Raw genomic sequence first — 25,814 nt, forward strand, 5'->3', positions numbered from 1 at the left:
GCAGGACTTTGCCCAGATTGCCCACAGATCTGCTGAACTTTGCAGAGGCAAAGATGATTCCTTTGAGTCAGCCTTGTGACCTTTGACTCCACTATCTTCTTACACCCAGACAACTAAGCTATAAAAGCAATTCGGTTTAACACAGTCTCCCTGCAGCCTGTCCCTTCACGGTCACCGGACGCCTATACCAGACCAGAGGCCACCATCATGACGAGGGACCAGAATGGAACCTGGGAAATGGAGAGTAATGAGAACTTTGAAGGCTACATGAAGGCCCTAGGTAAGAGGTAAAAGGGATGGGGAGGAAGGGGACATTTGGAGGATAATAGACTGGTCCTCTAGGATGTGCTAGTGGGAGACTCATCAGAGCTCTGGGCAAATCCCCTCTGTCCCAGTCAGAACCATGCCAAGTCAGCTGAGACACGTGAACTCTATGAAGTTCTTTCCCTACCTGGAAATAATAAATAGGATGGGGTTAGAATGTTCTGAGTACCGTGCCTGGCTGACAGAAAACACACACTGGATGGAGGATACAGACACGTGTCACATGTTCACACACACACACACACACACACACACACACACACACACACACGACCAGTGTGGTCTGCCCTAAAGGACACCATGATCACTCTCTGGCCTTACCATCACCACCTCATAGATAACTATTTGAATCAGTCATTATCACCAATGACTCCTGTTGGAGTTTTTCTCGGCCTTGTCATAGAAAAAAAATTGAAGAAGCAGCTAACCAATTTCTCTACCCTGAGGCATTCAGGCTCACAGAAGGCTGAAGGGAGCTGCTATCATATGGCTCAAACCCACCCACTGTTATCTGAGTTCTGCTCCAGGCCAAGGGCTACTCATCTGTCTGTGTCCCAAGCTAGTGACAGGGTAGGTCTGTAGGTCTCTCTTAGTGTTGGCAGAAACATGTGCTCCTGGAAACCTCTGGGCTATACTTGAACGGAGATGGGGTGAGTCACCACAGGGACTTCCCAATGGCGGCAGCAGCCAGGCACCGGGCGAGGATCTCGGCTGCCCAGCTGACTTCTTCCCCATCCTGCTCACCTTCTCCACCCTGAATTTCCTCACACACATGCCTGCACATGAGGGAGCCACACAAGGATGAGAGAGAAATGGCTGTACGTGGCCTCGGAGGCCCAGAAATTTGGGTATGGTGGTGAGAAGTATGTGAGAATGGGGGTTGTGGGGTTTATCTCAGCATTTAAAGGAAGACAGGCAAAAATCTCCTCTTATTGGGGCTCCACTCACTAGGGTGAGGACACCTAGCTCGTTTGGAACGGAGTGTAGCATGGTGCAAGCAGAAAGGAAATATTCCTGTCACACTTCTGCTTGGTGACACAGGTGGCCAACAGAAATGGGGTTCTGAGCCCACATATGTAACTGATTAGAAGAGGGGTAGGCGAGCCCAGAGTGTGTGCAGCCTAAGCTCCCCCCAGGACTTACTCTGTGATGTGGAATCAGGTTTTTGACCTTTTGTGACCTCAGTTTCCCCATCTGCCAAATAGAGATAAAAACGCTCATATTGTAGATTCTCTAGGTGCTGCTAGGAGCAGCTGTGATTTTGGCCAACTGAAAGTCTTGTCACATGGGCTGTTTGGAAGCACCTTGGTTTCATAAGTATACTAGACAAGCTGGGCACATAGATTATTATCAGAAAGCAATGTGCATTTTGCTGCATTTGCTTAAACGATATGAATTCCAGGGAGAGCAAGATGGTGCAATGAGTACAAACACTTGGTACATAAGCCTGAGACCCGAGTTTAATCCCTGGAGCCCACAGTAGAAGGAAAAAAAACAACTCTCAAAAGTTGTCTTCTGATCTCCGCACACAGGCTGTGGCACACGCATGTCTCCCACCCATACACACACTAAATATGCACATATGCATAATAATGATATTAGTGATAAAATCTAGTACCTGTTCAATGTATGGTCCCATGGGTAGACTCCTGAAGTCCAGCTCCTCAGTTTGAAGGTAGAAGGCAAACAAGACCACCTCCTTCCCTTTTCCCTCGAGATAGATGGTGGGGGTATACCCTTAGCTCTTTGAAAGGAATCTGCTATCTACATCTGGCTTCCTTTGGACTCTGATACAAGCTTACACCACAATGGGCATGAGGGACTTTCAGTTTGAGTGTGCTACTTAGATACTTCAGGATTGACTTTTTGAATCCTTAGCATCAGTTACTTCTCATCAATTTGGGCTTCAATAAAAATGTACACTCTAACATCATGTTAGATTGAGCAGACTAATTCAACTCTTTGGAGCTGGTCCCCGCTCTGTAGAAGGGCAGCTGGCACTTTAGGGATTGAAATGCCTACTGCAGGTGATGGCTCTAGCTAGACACAGAGCGTGGGTGTCCTTGTACTGGTGCCCAGCTGCTGATAGCATTCTGTCTCAGGATCCTACAGACTGGCCCCACCTCAACACCACAATGCCCTGTCGAAAAAAAAAAAAAACAAAAAAAAAAACAAAAACCTCAGCCAGAGTTATGCTCACACCGCTGAGCCAAGACACCTGATTTCCTTCACCTGCCCATGGGCAGGACGGGGCTGGCAGTGATTAATGCCAAGGGAATCAGCCGAAAGCAGATGAGGAGTGGCTGCCCCGTCACTCTACCTTGTCAAAAGTTGCTCCATAGATTAGTTTGATGTCTGCCTCACCCTGCTGAAAAGGCGCTGTGGTTTTCCCGAGGCTGGGTAATCGATGAAGCTTGCCTTCTGTGCCCTTTTGTGCACTTGGCATTTGGGATGAGCATGGCAGAGATCTTTGCAAATCCCCAGGTGTGTAAATGCCATCAGGTATGACAGTGTTCTTTGCCTAAGAGCCGTCACTTTCTTGGACTTTAACTTGCTCCATCAGCGAGGGAACTGGCTTTCTCTGGGGGACCTGGTTCTCCCTGCGGTCGTGAGGGAGCAGCACGCTGGCTTTGTCAATAGCCCAGTGGCTCACTCGATACCCTCGCCTCCACACGTGACTCAGGTACCGACCTCAGCACAATGATGTGGCACGGCAACCTTTGGGTTTGCCTCAAATTATCAAAGTCATTAAGAGCACAAGTGTCCAGGATGACTGCGTGGTGCCTCCTGGGCACTGCCAGGCTTTCCTAGACCCTTTCTGACCCTGAAGAATGCAGCTTGAAAGCCCCATCACCCATCGACTCTGTCGTGTCTACCATCCGCCTTTGGACCAGAAAAAGAGGAGTGGGGGAAAGGTCTTCATTTCTAAAGGAGGGGCGGGCAAAGCTGTAGAAAGAAGCTTCTGATCATGTGAAGGAGATGAGAGCAGAGTCCATTAGCTCTGCCCAGGGTAGAGACTCACCCAGCTGCCACATGGAGCATCAGTGGTTGCTTATGGAAGCAGGGGCTGTGTCATCTGCGCAGAATCCAAGCAGCTCTGCTCTGGAGGGAGCTATTGTGGTCACTGGTCATGGAATGGTAAATGAGAAGACTGTCCCCCACCCACGCAGAGTTGATCTCCTCCCTGGTGGGAGGAGCGGAAGGGTGCCGAGAGAGAACACCAGAACACTGTGCTAGGTGATTCTAGGTAATGAAAGCATTTTAAAGACAAAAAAGAAGCCGGGCAATGATGGTGCATGCTTTTAATCCCAGCACTCCAGGAGGCAGAGGCACGCAGATCTCTGTGAGTTTGAGGCCAGTCTGGTCTACAGAGCTAGCTCCAGGACAGCTAGGGCTACACAGAGAAACCCTGTCTCAACAAACATCAGAGGAAAAAAAAATAGACAAAGAAGGAGAACAATGTCTGAAGAGTTACAAAAGGTCACCAGGTCAAGGAAGACAAGCCAAGGAGTTGGCAATTCTTAAAGCCAGAAGCTGAAGCTAAACTATGTTCCCAAAGCAAGGGACAGTAAATGCAAAAGATTTTTGTGTGTCCAGGAAGGTACACCGCAGGAGGGCTGGGGTGTGGGAGTGTACAGACAGATGGAAGATACAGACAAACGGAAGATAGGAGAGGAGGCTGAGGGTGGAAAGACTGCCAGAGGTTAGACCAAGAATTCTGTTTCTCCTGGTTTGACTTCATACACCCCCTACACAGCCAAGACATGGACAGCGTGGATATGGACATGTTGAGATGAGACCTAGAGCTTGGGGTATAGTCAAGTCTGAGGACAGAAGGGATATTTTTCATTTGATGAGATGAAGAACCTGAAGCCCAGAGAAGAAGGAGAAATGCCTAGGGATACAGGTGACTAGGAAATAGCAGGACCCAGACACAAACCCGATCTATCTCTTCTAACAACTTGCTAACCCTTCCCACTGGGCAGCTCTGGGCAGGAGGGTGCCAAGAGAGTGGTAAGGACTTCACTCTGAACATTGCTAAATGGTGGAGACATCCAAAGCAGGGAGATAGTGCCTTCAAAAAACACTAAGAAGGTTACTCAGGGTCCCTAACTGAAAACCAACCAGCAGCTGATGGTCTGAGAATGCAGTTATTGTACAAATCTCTGGATTTCTGCTGGCATTGACAAGCCAACCAAGTTATTCAGTTCATCAGAGTCTTAATTGTGCCACATGGTACCTAGTTGGACTTTGGAAGGAAAAAGTACCAAGAGGCAGAAAAATCCAAGAGACAACGATAACTGCTTCCCCCTTCTCGGGTCCCACTTTCACGTGCTGGTAACACTTCTCCCATGAACCCACCCCAGTGGAGATGATTAGACGAAGGGTGCAGAGTACCGAGTACGAGCCAGTAGCCCAGGGTCACCAGCCTGCCTGCAATAGCCAGGAGGGAGCGAAGGAAGAGAGGCGGGGATCAGTCTAATTCCCTTCTGCAGGAGGAAATGGTATGGAAAGAAAAAGAAAATTGTTCTTCCACTCGGCGTCTCCCTATGGCCTGGAAGAGTGGATGATTTGAGAGTTAAGGAGTCCAGGTTCAAAGCCCATTGAGGCCGCACTTTGAACTGTTCTCAGATTTCCTGTGATGGATTCCTGCGCATCTCTGCTCTTTAATTTACAAAGAGCACCTGCCCTTTTAGCTTGCAACTTTAGCTTTCTTCGCAAGCATATTACAGAGCATTTTAACGTTGAGAAGCACACTCGTATTTCAGCTTTATGGCTTGCATTGTTCAAGATGCAGTTATGAAAAGTATGCTTAATAAAGTCACTTGGCTGTTGTTGATTTGTTTTTCCGCAGCGGCAGCCACGAGCCATGTATATTATTCAGAAATAGCTTGTCTTTGGACCTTTCCTTCTGAGATAGAATGCCACTTTACCTGGCTGTAAATCAGGCTCGGAGGTATCTGTAAGACCGAAAAGCAGATAAAACAAACTTGATAACCCTAGTGTTAAAATATCATATCAGGAAAGTAGTTTCATCTGCAAAGTTCAAAGAGGAAGTGCTTGTGTACTGTGTGTGTGTGTGTGTGTGTGTGTATGTGTGTATTAGCGCATGCACACAAATGTGTATTCTATAGCTTCAGTTAAACCCTCTGATTAGAAATATCTAACAAGAAATCCACCAGCAGAGTTGTTTTTGGCTCCCTTCCCCAGGGTGGAGCAGAGGTGACATGATTAACTGGCTTGTGTGAACGCTAAAGGGTGGCCAAGAGGCCAAGCCATTTTTCAATCTGGAGGCGAAGTAGTGTTTGCTTCCATTTGCATAGATCCCCTAATAACATTCTCCTGGCCCTAGTCAGGAAGATTGACAAGGATGCTATTTCCAGGACACACTGGTTCTCTCAGCAACAACCAGCCATTTCACTGAGATCCGCTATTCTAGGCAGCCCAGGACAAGTCATAATTTTTGTTAGGGAGCCTGAGCTATAAATGACAAGCAGGCTGCATTTGTAGGGACACTGTGAAGCTGGATGGTGCTGAGCCCACCGCTTTAATTCTCTGGGCCACAATGTCCACTTCCACAGAACAGATATAGATTTGCTGGCTAAAGAACAATCTGTCCTAAATTTCCCCACAATTTCCCATCCTTCCATAGTCGTTTACCTGGAGTGTTCCCCTTTGGTTAGCAGCGTCTTCTTCCTACCCCTAGCGATGGCTGCAGGAGCTCTGGTTAGCACAACTTCAACATGCAGGGTTTGAGTAAAAGCCACTGACCGAGCAAAGCAGAGGGAAGAAGCTGGTCCAGCCTGGGAGGTAGCCCGCTAGGCTGGACAAAGGGCACCATGATAGCTACAGTTATATTGCTCTGTAGTGAGGTGTGTATCCAGTAGCTATAGGGATACATAAATGTGATCTGGAACTTTTGCTCTGAGCTAAAGTGATCTGGTCCCCATGTGACCCAAACAGACAAGGACCATAATGGAAGCCTGTGTGTAGTGAACGAATACACGCAGCTCTTGGGAGCCATGTACAGACTTTCTCCATAGAGCTGACTAAATCCTCACCACCACAACCAAAGGAAATGAACATTCTTTCCTCATTTGCCATGAGAAACTGAAGCTCTGGAAGAGAGAGCGGCTTCTGTAAGGTCACATGGCTGGGAAAAATTGGGATCCACCTGCCCCTCACCCTCACTCTTGGGTGCTTGTGGTTTTAAACTGTGGTGTGCACAAAATGAGTAGAAACAGATTTCCATGGGTTTCCAGGTTCTGCTGCTGCTGCTAATGGTGGTCCAGGGTCCTGGCTTTAATATCACTGCCCTGGACCACGCTCCTCCATTAACCAGTCCTTATTATCTGAGCATCTACTGTGAGCATCACCCTAGGGCTGGTTCTGGTAGGGGACACAGGGGAGAACAGAATCAGCAAACCCATGATCAAGTCGTGTGTAAGACAACTCTTGCTTCTCACTTAAGTAAAGAAATGTGGCGTGTCCCCAGCCTAAGTTTCTGGGCCTGAGCACTTTGCCTTGTTAAAGAAATGAATGAGCCTCACTGCACACATCATAACCTCCGCTACTCCCTCTGCCAACAGATATTGATTTTGCCACCCGCAAGATCGCAGTACGTCTGAATCAGACGAAGATCATCACTCAAGACGGTGATAACTTCAAGACAAAAACCAACAGCACGTTCAGAAACTATGACTTAGACTTTACCGTCGGGGTGGAGTTTGACGAGCACACAAAGGGCCTGGACGGCCGGCATGTCAAGGTACTCCTGGGTGGGAGGGGTTTCACTGGGGCTGTTCATGCAAGGCATGACTTTCTGGTTTCACACTGACTAGATGATAGAACCAACCCCAGGAAGGTTCCAATAAGCAGATCGAGAATGAACTGACATTGGCAATGAGTAATTGGTGAAGGCTGAGTAAAGAGAGGCAGGAGAAGGAAGCAGAAGGGCCTTAGATCATGTGAGAAATTAAGGCAGGGTCCCATCCTCTCGACTACAAGGCTGGGGAAGCAGCAGAAAGAGGGTAAAATGGAGTGTCCTAAGAACGGATAACCATGGAGCTCAGCCAAGCAGTTTACCTAGGCCTAGAGAGGCATCCATGCTCAGCTCCAGCCAGCCTGGCCCAAGAAAGGATGAGGTTTCATGGTACCTGCCTTTCTGTTGTTTGTTTTTGTTAGGGTTCCTGAGAATGCAGGTGTTTTTACATGTAGCCTCTCACTTTAACATGACCCAATTTCCTTTTTAGAAAATCATGATGCAAATGAAATACGACAAACTCAGTGGACTCAGTAAAGTTAGCAACCCAGTACTGGTGACTTGTGTGGCTTCTGCCCAGCGAGACTTAACTCCTGGGATATAATCTATGGAACCCTGTGGAGTCAAAGGCCATACTTCCAGTATTTGAACTGCGGTCGTCCTCCGTTAGCCAAGGTCTCACTAGGTCCCACAGTTTCCCACAGTCAACTGCAGTGCAAAAATAGTGAATGGGAGATCCCAGAAACCAACCCCCAAGTTTTAAACTGCACCCCATGAGCAGCATGACACAGTCTCCCTTGCCTGCTCCACACTGCCCAGGATGTTAGTCATTTCTTTGTCCAGCCTATCTACCCTATACATTACCTATGCATTACCCACCCACCCGTCACTCGGTAGCCATGTTAGTTCCACAGAATATATAGGGTTCAATTCTACCCAAGGTCACACTGAGGTTCTTGGAGCACATACCTCATTGATGAGAGGGGGCTACTCTACTTGAACTGGTCAACCCCGAAAGCACATAGAAAACCACTCTCAACAGAAGGTGAGACCTCTCCAAGTCTGAGACCTCAACTCTAAGAAAGAACATGCCTTTATCCAAAGCAGCTGTTCATGAAGAAAGCAGAGGCTGCTAAGTGGCAAGAAAATGTGGGGTAAGAGAAGTAGGGGCAACAGTAGCTCCCCTGCATTGCTGTGTGATGCCCCTGCCCAGCGGCCTGCTCCTCACACTATGTTCCAATGTTTGGCCCTTGCACCTGGCCTGTACCCTCAGAACAGGAAGAAGAGAGATTCTATCTTGGTCCCACTTAAAGGCTCTCCTCCCCGAACCTTAGCATCACAGCCCCGAAGATCGTACAGAAGACCTGGAAGGGCTACTGGTTTGTCACATGTCCCAGTGACCATTGGCTAGACCACCTATGCCTATGTAGTTTATACAAGGCTGCCAGTTTGGGTGTTTGGATAGTCACAGCACTCTCTGTGCCAACTTGCCTTTGCCAGGCTCCTAACCAGAGAAGGGATACACTGTCTCGAGTAAATGAGCTCTCATCCCCAGCCGGTTGGGATGACACAGTGATGTGGGATCCTCCACCTTTCTCTGCCCAGTCACCGCAGCCCCCTCTTCCTAGGCAAGACCCTGTCTTGTTCTTCCAGGAGCTCTTCTAAAGTCTCAGGGGGAAAGTTCTGGTTCCTCTCCTGGCCTGAGAGTACTAGTCATTGGCTAGCTGAGTCCTTTAGCTTTACTAAGGAGAGACCAAAGAGCAAAGGAGAAAAGCTCTTCAAATGCTGTTCTCCAGCACTTTTATTTCCCTTAGTGTTTGGCTATAGCAAGTGGCAGCAATGAGCAGGCAGGAGTAGCAGTAGGTGGTACCCTCTGACATCACTGACCCTATGCCCATCTCAGAAATGGGAACTTTTAGCCAACAGGTGTCAGAGCTCTTCTGTAGGTTAGATGTCCAGATCCCTTAGCCCTTACCACTGACCACTGTTCGAGCCCTTAGCCCAAGAGTCTGAGATTCTTGGCTCTAAATACTTGACAGCTCCCTGGAAAGCTGGTGACCAGGGTGGCAGTTTCTCATCTGTGACTCTGTCCAGCCTTTTATCTTTCTTCAGTGTCAGCTATCTGAGGAGCCCACTTTGAGAGCCAGAGAAAGGAGTGCCAGGACCAACTGCAGTCTTGCCTCTTTAGCCTGGTCACAGCCATTCCTCAGCAAGGCCACCAGGGAAGGTGGAAGACATTGCAGAGTCAGAGTCCTCCAAGGCCTGGGGTAGTACAAAGTCTGCTACAAGCTGTTTCCAACAACCTTGGCTGAGGCCAAGCCTGCAGAAGCCAGAGCAATTAGCTGTGACCATCAAGGAGCCTTTTCAAGGCATTCACGGAGGGTTCAAGATGGCTGATGCCAACATCGTAAGGGCAGCCCAGCTGGCTGATGGGCAGACAGAGCTTTTTTCCAAAAGAGTGAGGTCAGCGATGAGGAAAGAGCCCAACAACTGCCAATTAGGGAATCAAATTAGCCTGTGCCCCAACATCTTAGTCACGAGAAAATACCAGAAGGGACGCTTACCATAAGAACCTATCACTAAATAGCAGCGATTTAAATCTACTTTAACAGTGCTTAAACCTTCCCAGCGTCCCAAGGCATCGTGGGCCCCTTTTCCTGCCCCAGGAGGAATAGCTGTCATTCTGTGTGGCGGCTCACAGAAAGCAGGGCACATCCCCCAGCCAAGGTGACCTAGCATTTGTAATCTCATCTATCAAGGAAAATTGGATGCAGTGATTCTTGCTGAAAAATGACAGCGGTAAAAAAGTATTTTGGAGCTCTTCCCTCAGAGCTGATCTGACAAAGGAAAGCCCCAGAAGGTCCAAGTTAGGCCCCTTTTGTGTGGGTCTCTGGGATGGTAGATCCACAAGGCTTTTCTGAACTGTGACCAAAAAGCCAGTTCATCAGACACCAGAACTAAGGGGAAATTTGTCCCTGGAGTTTTGCATCTCTCCATTGTTCCAGTGTAATCCGTTCCCCATGATTCACTCCCCTGCTCCTTGAGAGTGAGCGTGCGCTCTTGAGAGGCAAGCTGCTCCTCTTTAACTTGTTCTTCATCACCCGAGATGACAGAGAATTCCCTCTTTCTGAAATAAGTCACATCCTTCCGGCCTTCCCTGATTCGGAAAGAGTTCCACTTGTCAGCACCAGCTTGCCCAGCCACTGGCCTCCCCACTTCCCATTCTCCTTGTTCTCATCAAGATCATCACTTAGCCCTGAAGGGAAAGTAGCCGCTAACTCAACTAGCAGCTTCTCCATGGCTTCTCTCTGCTTTGTCGGCAGCAGAAAGCCAGGGATAGTGCTCTCTCTCTCTCTCTCTCTCTCTCTCTCTCTCTCTCTCTCTCTCTCTCTCTCTCACACACACACACACACACAAACACACACACACAGCTGGTGGGATGAGATAAGTTCAGCTAGAGACTGGACAAAAGTCTATTCACATGAGAATTACAATTCAGAACAGGTGCCCTCAGGACCATCTACTGTCTATAACTGAAATAGGTCCAAGAGGATGCCAGGCAGACAGTGCATGAGTCCCCCCCACCCCTTTCCCTTCCTCCATTTCTCTTTCCCTCTCCCCTTTTCTCTCCCTCCCTCCTCCCCCTTTTCCTCTCCCTCTCCTCCATCTCCGAGTACACTCACGAGCTGTGTGCACACAAGTGTTGCACAGTTTTGCATATGCATGTGTTTTGTGTGCAGTAAGCCTCATTTGGCACACTCTCATTCCCTAGAGCTCCACTTCTCAACTCTTTGATCATACTCAGAACCCTCAAGAAAACTCGACGTTCATTAGAGAAAGGTGTGGTTATAGCAGGAGCCCTGAAGGACCCAGTTCCGTGTCATCCCAGAGCAGAAGCGTAAAAACACATCAAAGATAAAGCTGATTCCGAGGGCCTCGGAGACCCCCCTTCTCTTCTGAGCACCATATCTGTTTTCCACTTCTTACCCTGACTTGTTTCTAAGAAGGTTAAAAGCCCCTTCTCAAATAAACAAAAGCACGGATGGAGGTGTGGCTAGCTGATAATAACACTTGCTTAGCATACACAATGTCCTAAATTAAATCTTCAAAGCTCAAAAGATACACATATATTTGCATGCAAAATATAGAGAAAATTGAAGGGCTTGGGAGATACCCAGCCAGCGAAGTTCTTGCTGCACACTCATAAGTTCTGGGGTTGATTTTGCAACCCCAGAACCCATGTTAAAAAATCCAGGCACAGCAGCAAACATCTGTAACCCCCAGTGCTGGGCAGGTGGAGACCAAAAGATCTCTGAGGCTGTCAGCCAGACAGTCCAGCCAAATCAGTGGGCCCCATATTTAGTATGGGACCCTGTCTCAAAAATTAAGGTGAGGAGCAATTATGAAAGACAACAACATTTATCTCTAGTCTACACAAACACACACATATACACACACACATGCACTGGCATACATATACAAACAAACTAATTTTGCATGTACACACACCAATAAGCAAGAAGTAATTGATATTCATATAATGGAATTTAAGGTATTATCCAGTCATCAGAAAAAATTAAGTATAGTGTGAAAGAACCTGGTATAGTGTCAATGAACCTGGAAAACATGCTAATCAACAGAAGCGTCACATAAAAGATCATGTATGAAGACCCATGACAGGTGAATGCACAGAGATAAGGCTAGAGGGCAGAAGAAGCAGGATTGAGTGCTAGTAGAAGCAAGGTAATAAAACGAAAATGTTCTGGATGCATTGGTGAAGATGGCCACACAATCTTGTGAATAGATGAGGAAAAAAGTTGCCACCACTCAAAGCTCTATTAAAATTGTAGATTTTAACAGAATGAATTTTATGGTTTGCAAATTATAAATCCATTTTTGAAAAAGTTTGGAATTGGAGTGGCCAGTGAGGAGTGGGGGAAAGCAGGAAGGGACATGGCAAATAGCACCGTGTGATTTGGGGGGTTCCTTGTCTGAAGGGCATCCCAATGGGACTTCTTGAGGCACTGCAGGTGGTTGGAGACAAAGCCTCTAAGGAAAATTTCAAGGAGGGACATCTCCATGGGTCAGGAGATCCCACCCATGCCTGGAGTTTATAACTGTTACTTTCAGATTCAACAACAAAGAACAACTCTTCCCTCTTCACAAAGAGTTATCTCGTTGGTTCAAGAGAGCTGGCTCAGCAGTTAAGAGCCTTAACTCCTCTTACAGAGGACTCAGGTTCAGTTCCCAGAACCTATATCAGGTAAGTTACAACCACTGTAGCTCCACTTCCATGGAATCTGATACCCTCGGCTTCCACAGGTACCTGCATGTATTTAGCACACATAAATTCAAGTAGGCACATACACATGATAATAACTTTTTAAAAAAGAGTTGCATGTTATTGTTTGCCCCTTGTGTTTTTAATCGAGATCTCTCCCCTCTCTCTCATACATACATTTATATTGAACAATCTGACACAACCTCCAAATGATTGTACTTCTGAAGAATGAAGATGTTGCTTTGCTTCCAAAATCCATGACTTCACTAGACTTGTGTAGTTGGCTTGTTTTTCAGGACCACGCATGATTTTCCTCTTGTTGAGTGGGCCATATGTACCATTAGAGAGCTGTTGGTTACCCCCAAGGTGTGTGTCACTACTGTACTCTGAGGGCTATCATCCCATGATGGTTGTTGTTGTAGTTTATCGATGGCAAGATGTCATAACTGGGTAAGACTACTGTTTGCTTCTCTCCTTTGAAAGCCTGCATTGTACCTTCTGGTACCAAGGAGGTTAGTCCAGGTAGCTAAGGAATGCTCAAAACAAGAGAAATAGTCTACCCCAAGGAAAGGCACTCTAACTGGTTATTCAATGCTCAGCCCTGAAAACATACAAGTAACATTATATGGACTGAGCTGTATTTGTGTATTCAAGAACATATACACACATATGTAACAACAATTAAAGAAAAAGAGACCATGAGTTCTAAGTGGGGTGGGGCTGGGGTTACAGGGGAAGGTTTGGAAGAAGGAAGAAAAAGGGAAATGATATAGTCATAATCTTAAAACAATATTTTTAAAGAAATAGGATAGTCTTTTATAGGTCCATGATTCAGCTATTGACTCACCCAGATTAAACAGTGGGTGGGGCACCTGTATCTAATTTGACATAAAGAGCCTTTTTGAGCGATGCTGACTTTGGAAGTGTAAGAAGAGTCACATTGGGACTCTACCCCTGCCTCTGTTCTGTGCAAACCTGCCCTTTTCCAAGAGCTTTCCTTGTCCATCTTCCCACTCAGAAGTTAGGGCTTCCTCAGCTACAGGATCTTTCAAAATAATTGAGCCTGTTTTTAAAACCTCTTCAGACACAGGGATGAGGACTGAAACTAAAAGCTGGGTGTGATAGTAAAAGCTATCTGAAAAGCTGAGACAAGGAAGTGACAAGTTCGAGGTCAGCCTGGACTATGTAGTAGGACTTAAAAGGGGGAGGAGGAGGATAATTTAATTAATAAGAAATTTAAACTTGGAGTTGGTTCATCTAACTGTTCTCTTCTTTCTGCTTCTCGCTGTCTCGTGGAGGAGCCAGCCCACAATCTTGGAAGCATTACCATGATTCATTGGTAGCCAATTTACTTTTGGGTCAGAATAACTTTGAATCTTGCTGCCCAGTGTGAGTTATTAAAATGAAATATTAGGACAGGCCTCTTTGCACTCACATTTTTCTCCTTTCTTCATTCTGCAAATTTTGATAAGCTCCTACTGCTTGCCAAGTCTGTGTCAGAGAGGTAGGTGACAAGATGAATTAGACCCCCCCCCATTTCCTGCCCTCGGGGATCTCAGGCCTTATGCAGAAGATGGACAATTAAATGGACAGTGTCCACTGCACGACCTTCTGGCAGGGCATGTGTGCTTTCCGCTGGGACCTCCTCTAAGGCAGGAGGCGAGTGGGCTTCCCTTGGGACTGTGCTTCAGGAAAACTGTCCACCACACAAGGCCAGTCACTGTGCTGAGTGTCCTTGCAGCCACCAGCGGCCACATAGCCTCTCCTTCCCTGAGCTTCCTTGCCTGTGAAGGGAGACAGACATCAGTGCAGTCAGCAGCACAGGGGCTTCCGGTGCAAGGCACTATGGGAGGAAGGAGAAGAGAAGACACTTTCCTTACCTAAGGAGAAGACAAGAGTCCTTCCCTATCCACTAGGGAAGCAATGGAGTCCAAGGCAGTGGGGAGAAACGGTAGATGCATTTCCCAAACATTTCTTCCTCCCAGAGGAGCCAGGAGACCTATGGCTTGAACGTCTATAAGTCCTTCAGAGATGTGGGGCTTCAGATGGTCTTAAAGGAAGAGGAGACATCTTTCTTTTAGAAAGCACAGCATATTTTGTTTTAAAATTAGATTTGGGGTCTGTGACGATATGGACGGATACAATTTTTTAAAAACAGTAAACAGTGGAACTTCCGTCCCATCTTGGCTCCCTAGCTCGGTCTCTTTCATCACCCAGGGACTAAACGCGGGAATACTGCGCACTCCTCAGCCGGCTCCCTTGTCGTAGGCGCACTGCTCATCATCTTGCATTTTTAAACATTTAAACAACCGGCTCTGGCTGTACTCTGTCTATGACTGTGAAGCAGGGAGGAATCACATCGTATTTAAACAGCCACCCACTGACAGCATTTATGAAGCTTCCAGTCCTTTGTGGTAACGCGCCATCCTGTGATGCATGGAGGAGGAGAAGGGAAAGGAATAACACTGTACATAAAGTGTATCTTATGGTCAAGGTCAAGATTATTCTAGAAGTAGGTAGATTTAACAACGTGTAGCAAACAGGCCTGTATAATGCACAAGAAGAGAAAAAAAAAACCCTACAAGTCAATTTATCATCAGTTGCGTTTACAAGATGTAGAAGAAAGCAAGCCTCGGGTCCTTAGCCTAATTTTGTTCAGAGAGGCCCCAGGTCATTTATGCATACAGGGAAAAAAACCCAGCTCTGTCAGGCTCATCTCCCCCCAGGAAGTAAGGCACAGACACAGTGGGGTGACATAAACATCTCAGCAGGTGCAGTGCGTGAGCCTGACTGGGCAGGAAGGCAGGCATTAAGAGGGAAACAGGGGTGTCTAGGGAACATATACCTTGCGAGTGTGTGTGCAGGGGCTTGCAACCTCCAGGGTGCAGGCAGGCCAGCAAGGCTTGGCTGGAATGGAGGATGCCCTTCGTGAGTTCTGCTGTTGTATCGATACTGCTATACCATTAGCATCGCTATCCAGAGAAAACCCAAAGGAAAGCAGGGCACCCTCCTGGTTCTGGGGGATAGAAACTGGAACCACGTGAGCAGCAGCTCTCTAGTTAGGGAACCTCCCTGGGATTATTTCTACCTGCAGCGGCCAAGGCTCAAAATGTGACTCCTGCAGGAAAATTCCCAGGGTAGACATTTTAGGTCAAAGAATATATACAGTTTTGTCAGAGATGATAATCCCAGAACTTGGGAGGTAGGGGCAGGAAGGTCAAGAGTTCAAGGTCATTCTTAGCTACACAGTGAGATCTATGTAGAACATAGAACACGTCTATGTGAAACCTTGTCCAAAAAAAAGCATATGAAATTTTTAAATAATACGTTAAATATTATTCAGAATAAGTAAGCAAGTAAATAAAGGCAAACCATATGCAAAAATATGTGCAGTTCCATATTTGGAAAGCTGATATGAACTAGTCCTCGCAAGCCACTCCTCATCCCACCTGGTGAGTCCTGAGCGAGGGTGGACAGCCCTCCCTTCAGTGCTACTAAATCTTTGAACTATGACCACATGATTAATTGGATCTGAGGAGCTGTCTTATCTGCATTTCTCCTGCTATTTGCGAAGGAGGCTATCTCTTCTTAGGTTTAAAAGCCATCTACTTCAAGAGTTTCCTCTGGAAGCCCTTGGTTCATATGTTTGGATGGCGTGGACTGTTAGGTTAATGATCTTTTTATTGATTTACAGAGGCCCTTTATGTATAAGGACATCAAGTCTTTACTGATACGCTACAGCTCTTTTTTCCCTGCTGGTTATTTGTCTGTTGACTTTGAGGTATTTCCCCTTCCAGAAATTCCACATTGTTGATAGTTGAATTTATCATCTTTCCTTCACTAGCTCGAAATGCTATTTTTGCCAGATAATAAAATGGGTTGAGCAGAATCCCTTAGAAGAGAATGCAGGCAGCCCGGAGAGACCAGCTTGGCTAGAATGGAGTGGAGACCGGAAGGTCCCTGGGGTCACTGAGGCAGGACTCTGTCCCATGGGCTTGCAGGAGGCTGGCGGAGCTTGCAGGAATTGCAGCTGCAGATGGAAACTTGCTTAGTCTCCCAAGGCCATCCGTGTGATTTGCCTGACAATTTGTCGTTGCAGACGCTGATCACCTGGGAAGGCGACACTCTGGTGTGTGTACAGAAAGGGGAGAAGGAGAATCGCGGCTGGAAGCAGTGGGTGGAGGGGGACAAGCTGTACCTGGTAAGCCCCTGGGGTCTCCCGCGGCACTCACCTGGCCAGGAGCTTTGACAAGAAGAATGGCCCTGAGCCCCAGCCAAATGCGTTTGGTCATATAGCCAGAAAGCCCTTCCCATCTGGCTCAGGGGACTCCAGGAAGAAATCTATATGGCTGTTTCTGTGAACGGCTGCAATTAAAAAGAGAGTTTAAAATGCTGAGCTAGGAAACCAAGATCCAAGGAGAAATGCAGACAGCCTGCTAAGGAAGCTAGGGAGAAAGGTGAGCCATAAGTCGCCTGGACAAGACCAGGCGTCCTGTCAGTACCTGGGTGGGGGAGGGGGACCGAGAGCATGAGGGATGTGGAGGGCGTGGTGGGAACACTGGACTCTCACCTTAAGCCTTGGAGCCTAAGGCATGGTGGACCTGATCCCAGCTCCTATGAGGTTGATTTGTTACTAGAACAGAACAGTAGGGGCAATGGCTGACATCCTTCAATAAACGGTCACTGTCCAGACAGCTTTATTTTTCACTCTACAATCTTCACAACAATTTATGGGCCCCACATCAGAAGAGTGAGAAAAGTTTCATCCTTTCAAACACTCAGCTACTCATCTGCTCAATGAGTGGCTCCTTCAGCAAACACATCCTCAATGATTCATTCATTCATTCATTCATTCATTCATTCATTCATTCACCTATGGAGTCAGGCAGGTACCCAGCTCTGAGGTCAATATGATGTCACCAAGATGCTCTTCGGATCCAAGCAAGCTTCACCCGAGATCTTTATTTCAGGGACATGTCAACTAGTGATATATGGGAGGTGGTCTCAGCGCTTCCCACGAGCAGCTCTCCCTATTTCCTGTGGCTTGGATGATAGATTTTTTTTAAAATTGTATGGCCATCCCCAGCAGTGCCTGTGGTTAAGACAACAAATCCGTGGTCAGTGGCAGCGAGCATGGCGGCCTTCCTCATGCTCACTCACCCTCCTCTCTCAGGGTTCAGTGAGATGCAGAGAAGGCCGAGGTTCTATCTACTTCCATGAAAAGTGGGACCCTGTCCACTGTGCAGGCAAAACAGGGGGAGCCCTTCTGAGGCTCTTCCCCTATTTTGGGGCCATCGCTAACCACCTACCTAGTGCTTCTCCATGCTACCCTTCCCTTCCTCTCGGCTTTGCCACCTTTTAATAAATTAGGCAATGTTGCTTTAATCATGGGAGCAGGAGAAATCCTGCCCAAGAGGGTCATTTCTTTGTATTTTTCATTTTTATAGTTGTTCAAGCTCAATTTGAGTGTCAAAATCAAATTACTGCTACCTGAAGGGCATGGCAGCCTACTGGAGCTGGGAGGGACACTTTGCCCAGAACAGCTAAATGCCCTCTTTATCCCAGCCTCGCTCACCTGCCCCAGACCCTAGGAGGGCAAATCTGGGCTTGTTGGTCACTCACCCACTTTCTGACTTGCAGGAGCTGACCTGTGGTGACCAGGTGTGCAAACAAGTGTTCAAAAAGAAGTGAGGGGAAGCTGGGCACGCATGCAGAGTTCTCTGCCAGTTTTGGAAACCAGCCTGGGGAACCCCCTGCTCCTGACAGAACCCACTTCAGTCACCGGCCTGGCTTTAAACTCGAGTGTGTGAAGGAACCCCACCCCCGCCCCCCACCTTGGAACCTGTTATTAAAAAAAAAGTCTCTCAGCCTTGGAAACCTTTTGCATTCTTTATTCCTAGTTGTCCGTTTTACCCACGGGCAGAGGGGGCACTGCCTGCCAGGCTTGTGATGCTCTTGGCTTCATTGTTTGATTCCTTTTCTCTGTTTGGTTTGCTGAATGGGTTAGCAACATCGTCAAGCAACAATGCTGAGTCATGAACGTCTCCTCTGGGAGACACTCCTTTGTAGAGATGTACACCCCTTCTCTTAACAGTCTATGCAAAGGCTCTGCCTTCCGATGAGTCAACCATATAGAGTTGCCCCAGAGCCTCTGCAGGTCTGCAGTGTCAGCTGCTCTCAGCCCTCAGCGCTTCAGCCCTGCACGGAGAAGTGGGCTGTGAAGCGCCCGTCCATCCACACCTTCTCCCCCTCCACCCACGCAGCATGCTCAGGTTTAGACACTAGAAAATTCCACTGCAAGTTCCCACTCCACCACTTGGCTAAATGACCAGGGGCGCATCCCCTTTCCTTTCTGCCCTTGCTTTCGCTCTTCTGTAAGAGAAGATATTAGGTCACTGGGGCAAATAAGCAAGTCAATACATCCTGGTGCTTGGCATGGGGCCTGGCCCTGGTGAGGACTCAGTCCCTGCCAGCAGTGCAGGGCTGAAACACTGAGGGTAAGCACTGCAGACCTGTCAAGGCTCTGGGGCAGCCCTATATGGTCTGTTTGTGCTAAGTCACTCCCCTAGGAGTCACAGATGAGCAAAAACACCACAGCGATAGGTCAGTACCTCTGAAGCGTCATGGTGCCATCAGAATGTTAAACTTGATACTCCGAACACAACCGTGTTTTCCTGCTGGCCACACAGAAGGGTGCACCTAGAAAGACAGAGAGCTTAGTGGTGATAGATCTATGGGGCCCATTTTTGGGGGTTCATCGAGTCCTGCAGCTCAATACCGTCATCTTTTTTAAAAAATTATTTACTTTAATTTTGTGTGCATTGGTGTTTTGCCTGCACATATGTCTGTGTGAGGGTGATGGATCCCCTGGAACTGGAGTTACAGACAGTTGTGAGCTGCCATGTAGGTGCTGGAAACCTGGGTCCACTAGAAGAGCAGCTAGTGTTCGTAACTGCAGAGCCATCTCTCCAGCCCCTCAGAGCATCCTCTTTATCCCTCTGCAAGAAACCTGGAGTCCCGCCAACAAGTAGACACTTTCTATAAAAAGCAAGTTTCTCCTGAGAGGGGCCAAACATGGTGGTAACATGCTATAGCATAGTTTGAATGATTGGATCTCACAGTGCTGGGCATCCTGGAATTAGAGGGATGGGGGATAGGTAGGAAGGCTGACATCCAGCCATGTGGCCCAGGGCCAGCCTAACTTGGTGTAGGAGGTCCTTCTGTATTTGTGTTACTTTCATTGGTTGAATAAAGGAACTGCCTGGCCTTTTGATAGGGCAGCAGCTCAGGTAGGCGGGGAAGACAGAACAGAATGCTGGGAGGAAGAAGGGCAGAGTTGGGATGCCATGATTCTCCTGCCTGAGACAGATGCTCGTTAGACTCATGCTGGTAAGCTGCAGTCAAGTGGAGATACACATTAATGGAAATAGGTTAAATCAAGATGTAAGAGTTAGCCAGTAAGAGGCTAGATATAATGGGCCAGACAGTAATTTAATTAATTCAATTTCTGTGTGGTTATTTTGGGGTATAAGCTAGCCGGGCAGCGGGACACAGCCCACCGCTCTTCTTACTACACTAACTCATACACTCTTGCCAGGCAACCTGTGAAGTGGGGTTCCCAGCATACTTCACTTCCCAGCAACCATGTCATATACCTGGGACAAGAAAGCCAGGAAAATACCTGGCTGGAGCCTCATGACGGCTGGGCTGGGCTTCCAAGGGGGGCCTTTTATTGAGAAAGTGGGCTATGCCTAGGAGGCAGAGGAGCCTCCTGAAGAGAACCATGCTGCATCTCCTGCGCAGACCACGACTGAGGGAAAGGACTGGGGTGTGCCATTTGTCCCACTTTTCCCAGAACTTTCCCAGGCACCTCATCCCCAACCACTGTTCCCCTCAGTCTTGTCCTTGCTCAGTGTAGCCTCAAATGACCCTCTGTTTTTCTCAAGAAAATCCTACTGGCTGGGCATAGTGGTGCACACCTTTAATCCCAGACAGAGGCAAGTGGATCTCTGTGAGTTCAAGGCCAACCTGCTCTACACAGTGAGTTCCAGGACAGTCAAGGATACACAGCAAAACCCTGTAAAAAAAAAAAAAAGAAAGAAAAAGAAAGAAAGAAAGAGGAAAGAAAACCCTACTGAAGGAGGTAATGGAAGCTGTTTGAGGACCAGTTGTGGAAATGTCCTGGACACAAAACAATTTAATATCTGTTAGTTTTTGATCTTGGGTTCTGCAAGAAGTATTTAAGAGAATAGTAAACCCCCAAGGTTCTGTGAACCATTGGGGGGAATGAACTTCAGAAATTGTTCAGAGCATTTTAAAGCTCTGAGAAGTCTCCTAGCAGTGGAACCCACCCTTGAACCACAGGACCCTTTCACACACAGCTTTGCCCCACTGCGTGGAGCAGAAGCGCCCTACACAGTCCTCGAACGGGTCTACCATTTTCAAAGACAGATAGTGAGCAGCGTAACTCAAAACTCTGGTCTCCAAACAGAACAGCCTTGGAAAACACATTCCTCCCTCATGGTAAGGAGCAGAACGAATAGATTAGGTAGGGTATGAAGGCGTGAAAGCAGCCGATCATTCTTTCCCAAGAAGAGCTGGCTGAAGTCGCATGAGTAATGGTGGCAGGCCCATGTCAAAGCCACGGCACATACTTTGCACCAGGGCTACCCTTACGTTCTATACCCACTGCAGATAGGATAAGTCGAGCCACTGGCTTCCTGTTTCTTACCCTGTTTGAAAACAAACTGTGACATGAATGCCTCACCCTTGCCCTGAAAGACACGGCAGCTGGGGGGATTACTGTTGGACAGCCAGTGGGGGCTGAGCTGAGAGTGAGGGCTCTAGAGGAAGTGGTCATTGGGCCGGGGACACCTTGAGATCTTAAGACCCATCCCTACATCCTGTCCACTCTCAACTTCCTGACGGCAGATGTGAGCAGACCTGCTGTCTCGTCCTCCTGCCAGCATGCCTTCCCTGTCATGATAGGCCACAGCCCTCCCTGAACTGGGAGCCACAGCAAATCTTTCCTCCTTTAAGTTGCTTCTTGTCAGAGGTTAGATCAGAGAAACAAGAAAAGTAACTAACACAAAAGTCAAAGAGGCCAGCAAGATGGCTTAGTAGGGAAAGGCACTTGCTGTGTTCAGTTATGCTCTGTGGGCCAGAGTTCTATCAAGTGAAGAGATCATGGAGTCTGGGCTTGCCCTTGGTTCAAACACAGATCACACTCCTCCCCAGATGCTCCTGTTTGTGAGGCAGTCCTGTCCCTTCCTCTCTCTGAGTCTCTGTTTCTTCCTTAGTAAAGTGAGGACTATTGAACATGATCCAAAGGAGATATGAGTAAAATACTAGCGTGGTATCTGAGACACAGTCAGTTACCCAAGGCAATTACCAACACACATACACACACACACGCACACGCACATGCACACACACACGCACACTCCTCCCGAACCCCATATATGTACTGTATATATGATGGTATGATTTCATTTGTTCAAGACATTGTCTTCTAAAGCTTAAAGATCAAGATCCCCTGCAACAGATATTTTCAGACTTGACATTCACTAGGAAATCCTATCCAAATCATGGATTCCTGCTGTGCATCCTTTCCAGGTTTGGGGAATGGACCTTTGTCTAGATTGTACCATTTCAGCCCCTTGCAGCAGCTTGGCAGGCACACGGGCAACTCTGGGTTTGTTCATTTAGAACATGGTATGCTGAGGGATTCACCACACCCTCCGTTGTAGAGCAATTTCTTCTGAATGGAAACATTCCATCCATGAGGGAAGTTTGGTAAGATTGGGAAGTTCTAAAGCAGGTTGGGGAGGGGTGCCATCAAAACCCAGGAAGTAAGCAACTCCCAAGTCTCAGGAAATCCCTGAAACCTACTAGATGTATAAATCCCCCCTCTCCTCCAATTTTTCTGCTGAAAAGAGATTTGCTGACCTGCCAAACTGCCTGAAAATAGGGCAGAGAGCACCAAGTTCCAGCATCTGATAGCCATTATCATGATAGGCTGGGAAGTTGATTATGAGTTGCCTTTGAGTCATCTAGTGTTCTGTAAGTAAGTTCTCACCCATAATACTGTACATAACTCAGATAAACTCACCAATTCACCAAGTTGTACTCAGGTGGTATTGTTTCTATATCTGGTGAATAGACATTTGTTTATATCATCCAAGAAATAGTTTACACAGTATCTTCAAGCCAAAAACCATCTTCATTGTTGGATGACCAGTTAATTAGTGTTAATCCACATAGAAGGCTGTTATCTTCATTACTGTTCTATTGCTGTGAAGAGACACCATGACAAAGGCAACTCTTATAAAAGAAAGCATTTAACTGGGGACTTGCTTACAGTTTTAGAGGGTTAGTCCATGATTGTCATGGCAGGAAGCAGATAGGCATGGTGCTGGAAAGTAGCTGAGAGCTTTACATCCTGATTCACAGACAGCAGGAAGAGAAAGAGAAAGAAAAGAGAGAAAGAGGAGAGGAGAGAAGTGGAGAGGATAGAGAGACAGAGAAAGACAGACAGACAGAGAGAGAGAGAGAGAGAGAGACAGAGATTGAAGACTGGGCCCAGTGTGGGTTTTTAAAATCTCAAAGCTCACACCCAGTGTCACACCTCCTCCAATAAAGCCACACCTTTTAAACCTTCCCCAAAAAGTTCTACTCCTCAGTAACTAAGCATTCAAATAATGGAGCCCATAGGGGCCATTTTCACTCAAACCACCACAACTACTGTGACAGGGACAGACCCTAAGCTTCTTCGAAGACTCTGATCCTACTTCTTCACAATTGTTTGAAATTAGACATCATTTTTTAGGTTTTTTGGTTTGTTTGTTTTTTTTTTGTTTTTGTTTTTGTTTTTCAAGACAGGGTTTCTCTGTAGCTTTGGAATTGGTCCTGCAACTAGTTCTTGTAGACCAAGCTGGCTTTGAACTTGTAGAAATCTGCCTGCCTCTGCCTCCCAAGAGCTGGGATTAAAGGTGTGTGCCACCACTGCCTGGCTTAAATTAGACTTATCTTTCATAAAATAAAGTTTTCCAGACCAACTCTGGAGTATCACTGGAATACCACGTGGAAGTGATTCCTTTGCATTCTATCTGGCAGCAGGGGATAGGAATGTGACATCCTGCCTCTGCACAGAACCTAATAGAACACATGGACAACAAAACCAGCCTTGCAGAGCTGACTGCACGGGACTCTCCATCAGCCTAGCTCTTTCCTTCAGAATTTCTGCTTGACTGGAAGGGTGGAAGTCAGAGATGTTTAATTTTGGCTCCCTGGTTACACTTATTATGTAGATGGACACACTTAGAAGCTGGGGCTTGAGAAAACCAAATAGAAATTAACTAGTCCAAAATTTTCAAAAACTTCAAATATTTGGTCATGGGTTTTTCTGAAGCTAGCCCCCACATTAGTTGCTCCTTGTGCTTTCGGAATGATGCAGTTATGAAAAATTGGTGAATGAGTACACAGGAAGCAAGCCTGAAAAAGTAAACAAATCTCACCCTTTGGGGTATTTTACAACAATGAAAAAGTCAAAAAAACATCTTCCTGAGATCCTGCCATGGTCAGGAGCTGTAACAGAGCCTGGAGAGCCGTGGGATGCTCAGGTCTTTGAAGAGAGGAAGGAGCCACTGTAAATATCCCACCTGGAAGGGATTTAGTACAGGGGAAGCATTTAACAAGGAAAGAGTTTAATACAGAAAGTGGAAATGCCTCAATGCCCAACAAGAGATGGTGACACAGGTCAGAGCAGCATTAGGACAATGCCAACACCACTAAGAATCCAAGCACACAAGGAAGAAAGTGGTATTATCACAACCAGGTCATCAGGCCTGGCATGCAGATCCCGCCATGAAGGGAGCTAACAGGCAAGGCACACTGTTGGTCGCTTTCTGTTTCCGGTGCTGCAGCAGATACCACAGAGACACAACCTAGAACAAGAGGGCCAGGAAGGAGAGAGTGAGAGCAAGAGAGAGAGAGACAGAGAACCTATGCTGGCAGACTTCCTGCTTCTTCCTCTTTTGTCCTCCAGCCTATTCGATGGTGTTGCCCAGATTCAGAGCAGGTTCCTCTTAGTTCTTTGTTTCTGGAAATTCCCCGAAGACACATCCAGAAACGTCTCTTCTTACCATTATAAGCATCTTTCCATCTAGTCTACAACTAAGATGAACTGCCCCCAGTCACTGCCAATAGGAGGACCCAGAGAAACAAGTCAGCCCCTCATCTCTTCCCACTTTCATTAGCCCCTTTGATAGACCCTGTCTATCCTGTCATTAGGCCCTTCGACAGACCCCCTGCACACCTCAGAAGCTGACAGTTGCCAGGAATCCTGGAATCCTTCCAGACAGAGCAGACTGGGAAAGGACAGGTGTTTGGTAGGTAGAGGCTGTAGCTTCCTGTGACTATTTTGAGTTGAGCTATAAAGAGTAAACACGAGACTGGCAGTGCCTAGCTTGCGTCAGGCTCTGGGTTGACCCCCAGCACTGAAAACAAAATTACCGAGTGACTTGAAGGGAGGTAAAAGAAGTAAAAGAGAAATTGTCCTCATTAGCTAGCTGACACCTCCCTCTTTGTACCCCATGACACACCAGGTACTTTACATGTAGACTTTAGCTCTCTGGATCCTTAACACAACCTACACAGAGATATTATTCCAACTTTATTAGGCAGAATGGAGTGTGGTCACACACGGGTAGTTCTAAAACTTGGAAGGCACAGGCAGTGGGACTGTGACTTTGAAGCCATCCCAAGCTACATAGTAAGTTCCAGGCCAGCCTGAGAGACACACAGCTAGACCCTGTTGCTAAAGCAATGAGGAGACTGGGGCTCTTCCAAAGGACCTGAGCCAGAGTCCCAGAACCTGTATGTTGGCTCATAACCTCTCTAACTCTACTTCCAGGGGGATCTGATGCCCTTTTCTGGCCTCCACGGGCACCATGAATGAATGTGATACACAGACATAAAGATAGGCAAAATACTCACACACATAATTTTTAAAAAACTTAAATGAGGAAACTGAGGTCGAGTAGGCTATGTTAAACAGGCTCAGGGTGACCGCGAAGATGTGGCAGGACCAGAGATGGAGTGCACGTCACAGAGTCCAGTGTTGTGCTAGCATCCCGTAGCAGTCTGCCTGGTAGCATCCAGTAGCAATCAGCCTTCCTAGTCACCCATCACTCTCTGAGCAAATGGTAAATGTGACCTTTTCCAAATGCACACAAACCTTAATCTAAATCACAAAGGACAATGAAGTGAATAAAAAAGCTTATTGAATTGGAACGGAACAGACTTTTGTTAGCCTAATTACTTTTAACTCCTATTAAGTACTTCAAAGCTACAATGGAAATATTTTCTTTTACTAAAGTTCATTGTTTAAAGCTTTAAAAAAATTTTTAAAATTATTTTTTTAACTTTTTTTTAAATTTATTTATT

At 47.0% G+C, this 25,814-nt stretch overlaps 1 protein-coding gene across 1 annotated transcript; it reads left to right on the forward strand.

Annotated features, from left to right (window-relative positions):
* Positions 1 to 207: 207 nt before the first annotated feature.
* Rbp2 (retinol binding protein 2) lies at positions 208 to 18,059 on the forward strand. Its single transcript, XM_005366685.3, has 4 exons — positions 208 to 280; positions 6,915 to 7,093; positions 16,468 to 16,569; positions 18,009 to 18,059. Exons 1-4 carry the CDS (start codon positions 208 to 210, stop codon positions 18,057 to 18,059), a joined length of 405 nt encoding a protein of 134 aa, XP_005366742.1.
* The last annotated feature ends 7,755 nt before the right edge of the window (positions 18,060 to 25,814 follow it).

The sequence above is a fragment of the Microtus ochrogaster genome, unplaced genomic scaffold (assembly GCF_000317375.1).
Source record: "Microtus ochrogaster isolate Prairie Vole_2 unplaced genomic scaffold, MicOch1.0 UNK12, whole genome shotgun sequence".
NCBI classification, from domain to species: domain Eukaryota; kingdom Metazoa; phylum Chordata; class Mammalia; order Rodentia; family Cricetidae; genus Microtus; species Microtus ochrogaster.